Here is an 8,606-nt window from a genome sequence, read left to right on the forward strand (position 1 = left end):
TAAAAGAAGAGAAGGTGGGTCACCGGGAAGGGAAGAAATTTAGCAAGGACATAGAAGTGGATTAACGCGGGTGTAAGTGTTTCCAAGCGCTCATTGAATTACCGGTTTGTATATGCTAGCTTGTTTTGGTATCAATATAGTCGCTACGGTTTTGGAGTAAATGTTAAAAAACCTTATTAAAGTTTTATGTTAATAATTGGTAGTCTATAGGTGATGGTGTAAATATGTCCAATGTTAAATACATAACCTATAAGCTTTTGAAACTGAATGTCATCAACAAGGTGTTGAAAGTGTTTATGTTTGTAATATGGTTATTTAAAAAAATGGGCGTTTCATATGGCGACGGAATTTCGGCATACTAGACCCATTTGACGCCACATATAGCCATTTACGGCGTTAAATGTGCCGCAAACATGACGGCATGGGGCCCACTACATTTTTAAAGAAAAGGAAAAAGAAATTTGAATTTTTTGTTAGTGGTGACATATATATTATATATTATATATTATATAATTCAAATTAAAAGCGAAATTAAAAATTTAAAAACGTTGTACATTTTTTTATATGTTCACAGAGTGTTTCTTGCTTTATCATGTTCATAACTAATAACTAATGTTTTTTTTTTTTTTTTTTTTTTTTTGTAGATTTTCATAATGTCAAGTTACATATGTGATGAGTTGGTTGATGAAATTTTCAAAAGACTGCCATCCAAATCTCTTCTTCGATTCAGATCTTTATCCAAATCATGGTGTTCCCATATTTCTAGCCCTGATTTCATTCTTAAGCAAACAACTTTTCAATCTGCAAGAAACTTTCAAAATATTCTTATCCAACATCGAACTTTACGTTCCGAAAATTTCTATAGAGTACATTACCAATCCCCGCTCAACTCCCAATATGGAAACTATGGTACAAGATCAATGAAGTTCCCAAATGGTTGTTATATGGTAGGTTCATGTAATGGAATTATCTGTCTGCGTGATAATAGTAACGATGTTAGTCTCTGGAACCCTTCAATTCGACGTAAGCTAGATTTACCTTTTCTTGGTTATTTTAGCAATAACTCTAGAGTTGTTGGTTTTGGTTTTGACTCCAACACTGATGATTACATGACTGTAAGACTATTCTATCCTGGATATGGAGAACTATATAAATCAATGGTTTACTCCTTAAAGAAACGTGTTTGGTGTGAAATCACTCCGCCTTCTACTCACATTTTGCGTGTCAGGTCAGCTGCTTGTTTTGTTAATGGGGCGTTGCATTGGGTCGTTTTAACTTGTTCATTCTATGAAATTATTTTGACATTTGATTTGAGTACTCAATTATTTAGTGAGATAATGTTGCCAGAGGAACCTATTCGGCAAACCATATGCCCAATAATCTTCAATGGTTCTCTAGGTATGTCGATTAGTGATAATTATTACACTCATATTTGGGCTATGAAAGAGTACAAAAATAATACGTCTTGGTATATGGTTTTAAAACTGGAAAATTTTCAATTCGAAGGGGGTGTAGATGCAGTATTGCAACTTAAGAATGGTAATATCTTGATCCGAAATTATAAGAATGTGTACGAAGTTCGTTATCCAGGAGGAGAGTGCTCAGAAGTATGCGAGCGTGATTCTCCAACAGTTGAGATATTTGGCATGGTAATGTATGTCGAAAGCCTTGCATTGTTAGACATAGGAACTGCTTGCATTGATGCAAACCAGCCGTATTTCACCATGAACAGAGGAGAATTATGACTATTCTTTAGGCAACAAAAAGTTGTTTCTATTATTTATAGTGCAATGCTGTAGCTTGGTTGCACTGACTATGTAATCTATATTGCTATTTTTGGTAGACTTAATTTACTATTTTAGACTTTTAGTGAGTAGACGTGATATTGAAAATATTATGGTTCTGATGAACAAGGTTGAAGTACTAGCTTATTATTCTTTGTTTACTCTATTTGTTGATCCATTACTTGCAATACAAAATATATACAAGAAAAAAGATAATCTCTATTTAAATAAGATACTCCGTAGTAATCTAAAAAAGCACTGTAATTTTGTACTTCACAGTAACATAGTAATATAATTGTTCTTTTACATCCTTGAGGTTGGTGTTTCTTTCGAAGCCATGGAAGGTATTGTGAAATCAAACAGAAGTGTATTGTTGGGTGGAGATAATTTTTCTGTTTTGGAAGAACCCGTTCGTGGGGATTCTGAGGTGAATCAATCGGTTTTGAATGGTGTAACAGGTATGTGAGATGTCCCGGTGTCGAATGAATTATGCACAACAATGTGTTTAGTTAAAAAGTGTGTTGGCTAGTTTTGGTGAACTGTTGGGTCGAAAGAAGTATTGGTCAATAACTTGGTCCCTTATGGTGTTAAAAAAAATAACATAGTCCCTTCAGCAAATGCCCGGTTGATATTTTAGATGTTGTCCCTTCAGCAAAAATAACCAGGACCTGAAGGGTTGTCCTTCGAATTGGGTACCGTTGACGCTGATAATTTCATTGGCAATATCAAACCTGCACACAATGACTTCTCAAAAGAAGTTTCGAATGCGCCTACTGATAATTGTTGCCAATGCCTTTGCCTCTACCCACTTAGTGAAGTAATCAATTGCCTCCATATTCAAGAAGAAGGCGAACAGTAGTTTTTTTTTTTTTTTTTTTTAATTTCTAATGTAATTTTATTTTTAAAATTTTAATGTAATTTTTAATTTTAATTATTGTAATGTTTTTAATTTTTAATAAAAGTTTAGTTTTATTTAAATAAATATTTTTAAGAAAAAACTAAAAAATAATTAAAAAATATGGAAGAAATGTGTAACTGTTAGGAGTGTTTAGTCCTGAGTTTAATCCTGAGAAGGAAGTGCTGATGTGACGCTGAGGGTAGCGTCTAGTCCTGGAGGACTAAGACACAACCATTAGGACCTTCCGTACCGCCCCCTGACTCTCCCCCTATAAAAAAAGCCTGCGGGAAGCGCGAAGAGCTAAGCCACTAATGTCGTGGCGAAGGTTATACCTCGGAAAGTCCGCGAAGTTAAGGTTTTGTATGTATTATATCCTTTCGATCGAGCGACAACTTCTAAGGAAGGTCTTCATTCCCCTTTGAAAGAAGTAAAAAAAAAGGGAAATGCAGAGAGATAAAGTTGCAGAAGTGCTTCTAGATCTCATGGAATAAGGCAGAATTTAGAACAAAACTTTCTATCTCTTGCTTTCATAGAATTTTTTTTTTTTGAAATCCCGATTACATTACCGCAGGCCAAAATGCTATTTGGAAAAGCAAGCCAGAGAAAAGCTATTATTCTTAGCAGTTTCACAAGTGAATGGAATGATTCTTCCCCCGAGGGTGACTTCACTACCTGGATCCTCATCTCTTGAACTCGTTCTGGCAGCTAGTTTAATGGCACCGGCATCTCATCTAGTCTAGATCGATTCCCTAAGAGCTTCTTCTCTAGCAGACGATTTGGCCCATTTTCTCTTTCCTGGTAATAAGGAAAGGCCTTTCCATATCACGACCGCCTTCCTTTATTCGGAATTCATTTGTCTCAAAAGAAAGAGTGAAACAACCCAACCCGTACTCCGTACGATAATTTTTTTTTTTAAAATGATACACATTTACGCGCCAATTAAATATGTAAACCATTCCACACGCTTCATTAAAAACATACTACGAGTTTAAGGTTTACAAAAAGGCACAAAGGCCATTAACGAATATGATACAAGTTTGACCAACTACAAATGATAGTTTATAATCCAAACGACCCCTTGAGCATGGTTTGAGACTAAACTACCCAACACGTAGGTCAACTTCCAAAAGCTTCATCATAACATCAACAATGACACCTAGTGCCCAATAACCCCCTTGCCCTTGTCCACACCTGCATCTAAAAAGATAAACAACGAGAGGGGTAAGCTAATGCTTAGTGAGTGCAACAATTATACGTTTACATATACAACCTACTTACTTGCAATCACTTACGCATTTACCGCATACATGCTAGCATTATAAGTATTCATACCATCACAAGTATAACACTAACCTTCCACCATACGAGCTAGCATAACAATAGCATATAGTTTAAACAATATAATATGCTACAATCCACACACACAACCATGGTTAACCAAACGAACGAGGGAACGGTGTTTAAAAACCGTCGGAGTTCATAACTGTAGTGACCCGAACTTTTCCTTGTTTATATATATTAATTGAGATTGATATTTACATGATTAAATGTTTCCAACATGTTAAGCAATCAAACTTGTTAAGACTTGATTAATTGAAATATGTTTCATATAGACAATTGACCACCCAAGTTGACCGGCGATTCACGAACGTTAAAACTTGTAAAAACGACATGACGATATATATATGGATATACATATGGTTAACATGAGATTATGATAAGTAAGTATCTCCATAAGTATATTAACAATGAGTTATATACATATAAACAAGACTACTAACTTAAGGATTTCGAAACGAGACATATATGTAACGATTATCGTTGTAACGACATTTAAATGTATATATATCATATTAAGATATATTAATATATCATAATATCATGATAATATAATAATTTAACATCTCATTAGATATAATAAACAATGGGTTAACAACATTAATTGAGATCGTTAACTTAAAGGTTTCAAAACAACACTTACATGTAACGACTAACGATGACTTAACGACTCAGTTAAAATGTATATACATGTAGTGTATTTAGATGTATTAAAATACTTTTGGAAGACTTCAAGACATATATCAAAACACTCATACTTAACAAAAATGGTTACAGTTACTTTTCCATTCTTTTCTTTCATCAAGAATTCTAGTCGTATTCTTACCCGTATTATACACAGCTTTAAAACGTACTTTCTATGAGTATATACCAATAGGAACTAGCATGGGATTCCACTCTTGATTATGTCATGTATGACTAATCAATTTTAACTTCTACCATGAGCTAGTCAACTAACTAGAACTCCTTTTAACCCCACTCACCACTCACCAATTACCACTCATCATTCACTCCATTTCACTTCCAGTTCTCTTTCTAATTCTCTCTCAACACACACACACTATTATGAACGTATTTTTCCAGTAGTTAATCATCATCTTCATCAAAAATCACTTCAAGAATCAAGCTATAATCATCATAGGAAGAACACTTCAAGAACACTTCAAAAATTCCTTCAAGTTTACTAATTTACTTCCAAGCTTTCTAATCCATTCCAAGTAATCATCTAAGATAAAGAAACCTTTTATCTTTCTTATTCAAGGTAATATTCTTATTCAAACTTTGATTCAATTTCTATAACTATAAACTATCTTAATTCGAGTAAAAATCTTACTTGAACTTGTTTTTGTGTCATGATCCTACTTCAAGAACTTTCAAGCCATCCAAGATCCTTTGAAGCTAGATCATTTCTTGTCACTTCCAGTAGGTTTACCTACTAAACTTGAGGTAGTAATGATGTTCATAACATCATTCGATTCATATATATAAAACTATCTTATTCGAAGGTTTAAACTCGTAATCACTAGAACATAGTTTAGTTAATTCTAAACTTGTTCGCAAATAAAAGTTAATCCTTCTAACTTGACTTTTAAAATCAACTAAACACGTGTTCTATATCTATATGATATGCTAACTTAATGATTTAAGATCTGGAAACACGAAAAACACCGTAAAACTGGATTTACGCCGTCGTAGTAACACCGAGGCTGTTTTGGGTTAGTTAATTAAAAACTATGATAAACTTTGATTTAAAAGTTGTTATTCTGAGAAAATGATTTTTATTATGAACATGAAACTATATCCAAAAATTATGGTTAAACTCAAAGTGGAAGTATGTTTTCTAAAATGGTCATCTAGACGTCGTTCTTTCGACTGAAATGACTACCTTTACAAAAATGACTTGTAACTTATTTTTCCGACTATAAACCTATACTTTTCTGTTTAGATTCATAAAATAGAGTTCAATATGAAACCATAGCAATTTGATTCACTCAAAACGGATTTAAAATGAAGAAATTATGGGTAAAACAAGATTGGATAATTTTTCTCATTTTAGCTACGTGAAAATTGGTAACAAATCTATTCCAACCATAACTTAATCAACTTGTATTGTATATTATGTAATCTTGAGATACCATAGACACGTATACAATGTTTCGACCTATCATGTCGACACATCTATATATATTTCGGAACAACCATAGACACTTTATATGTGAATGTTGGAGTTAGCTATACAGGGTTGAGGTTGATTCCAAAATATATATAGTTTGAGTTGTGATCAATACTGAGATACGTATACACTGGGTCGTGGATTGATTCAAGATAATATTTATCAATTTATTTCTGTACATCTAACTGTGGACAACTAGTTGTAGGTTACTAACGAGGACAGCTGACTTAATAAACTTAAAACATCAAAATATATTAAAAGTGTTGTAAATATATTTTAAACATACTTTGATATATATGTATATATTGTTATAGGTTCGTGAATCAACCAGTGGCCAAGTCTTACTTCCCGACGAAGTAAAAATCTGTGAAAGTGAGTTATAGTCCCACTTTTAAAATCTAATATTTTTGGGATGAGAATACATGCAGGTTTTATAAATGATTTACAAAATAGACACAAGTACGTGAAACTACATTCTATGGTTGAATTATCGAAATCGAATATGCCCCTTTTTATTAAGTCTGGTAATCTAAGAATTAGGGAACAGACACCCTAATTGACGCGAATCCTAAAGATAGATCTATTGGGCCCAACAAGCCCCATCCAAAGTACCGGATGCTTTAGTACTTCGAAATTTATATCATATCCTAAGGGTGTCCCGGAATGATGGGGATATTCTTATATATGCATCTTGTTAATGTCGGTTACCAGGTGTTCACCATATGAATGATTTTTATCTCTATGTATGGGATGTGTATTAAAATATGAAATCTTGTGGTCTATTATTATAATTTGATATATATAGGTTAAACCTATAACTCACCAACATTTTTGTTGACGTTTTAAGCATGTTTATTCTCAGGTGATTATTAAGAGCTTCCGCTGTCGCATACTTAAATAAGGACGAGATTTGGAGTCCATGCTTGTATGATATTGTGTAAAAACTGCATTCAAGAAACTTATTTTGTTGTAACATATTTGTATTGTAAACCATTATGTAATGGTCGTGTGTAAACAGGATATTTTAGATTATCATTATTTGATAATCTACGTAAAGCTTTTTAAACCTTTATTGATGAAATAAAGGTTATGGTTTGTTTTAAAATGAATGCAGTCTTTGAAAAACGTCTCATATAGAGGTCAAAACCTCGCAACGAAATCAATTAATATGGAACGTTTTTAATCAATAAGAACGGGACATTTCAGTTGGTATCAGAGCCAGGTTCTTAGAGAACCAGAAAATTTGCATTAGTGTGTCTTATCGAGTTTGTTAGGATGCATTAGTGAGTCTGGACTTCGACCGTGTTTTCTTTAAAAATGATTGCTTAACATTTTTGTTGGAAACTATATATTTTTAACATATGAATATTATGTGATATATTAATCTCTTAACGTGTTTGATATTATGTGATAGATGTCTACCTCTAGAACAAGTCCCATTGACTCACCTAATAATAATGAAGAGTCAAATGTAAATTGGAATGATTCGTGGACTGATTCACAAATTCCCGAAGAGGAACCGGAAGAAGAGTCGGAACCGAAAGAAGAATCGGAACCGGAAGAAGAATCGGAACTGGAAGAAGAAATAGAACCGGTGGGGGAAATAATAAAACGGTTAAGTAAAAGAGAATCCTCAACCAACCGACCAAGGTTAATTATGGTCAATGGTGTTTCCGCCAAGGAAGCAAAATATTGGGAGGATTACCAATTCTCCGATGAATCGGATTCTGACGAGAATTCCGATGATGTTATAGAAATTACCCCAACTGAATTTAAAAAGGCAAAAGAAAATAATAAGGGAAAGGGCATAAAAATAGAGAAATCTAATTCCAACCCCGATGAACTTTATATGTATCGTCAACCCCCGAAGTCCTTAAGTTGTAACAATGACCCGGGAACCTCTAAACCACCAGGTTTTTCTAAACCAATGTGGACAACGACGGCTCGTATTAGGAGAACATCATATATCCCTAGAAACTTGGCAAAACGAACCAAAACCGAACAAGAAGAAATGAGCGAGTCGGAATAAGATAGTTGTATTCGTGTGGTGTAATATATGTAATATAGTGTGCTTATGCTTTATGATATATGCTTGTATTAATAAGTATTTTTTTATGAATCTAACTCTTGTCTATTTTATAGTATAAAAACACAAAATGGATAGACAACCCAATATTTTAAGAGACCTACCCGGAGACATGATTGATGAAATCTTGTCTAGAGTCGGTCAGAATTCCTCGGCACAACTATTTAAGGCGAGATCAGTTTGTAAGACATTCGAAGAACATTCCAAGAATGCCTTGGTTTATAAAAGGCTTTCGTTCGAAATATGGGGGATATCACATTGGGAAATCCATAAGTTACGATGTGTTTACTTTGACGCATATATTACGGGGAACCCAAATGCTATTTT

At 33.6% G+C, this 8,606-nt stretch overlaps 1 protein-coding gene across 1 annotated transcript; it reads left to right on the top strand.

Moving 5' to 3' along the window:
• Positions 1-421: 421 nt before the first annotated feature.
• Positions 422-1,745, top strand: LOC139871310 (F-box/kelch-repeat protein At3g23880-like). The gene is made up of 2 exons (XM_071859037.1): positions 422-472; positions 645-1,745. Exons 1-2 carry the CDS (start codon positions 422-424, stop codon positions 1,743-1,745), a joined length of 1,152 nt encoding a protein of 383 aa, XP_071715138.1.
• Positions 1,746-8,606: the final 6,861 nt, after the last annotated feature.

The sequence above is a fragment of the Rutidosis leptorrhynchoides genome, chromosome 10, assembly GCF_046630445.1.
Source record: "Rutidosis leptorrhynchoides isolate AG116_Rl617_1_P2 chromosome 10, CSIRO_AGI_Rlap_v1, whole genome shotgun sequence".
NCBI lineage: Eukaryota > Viridiplantae > Streptophyta > Magnoliopsida > Asterales > Asteraceae > Rutidosis > Rutidosis leptorrhynchoides.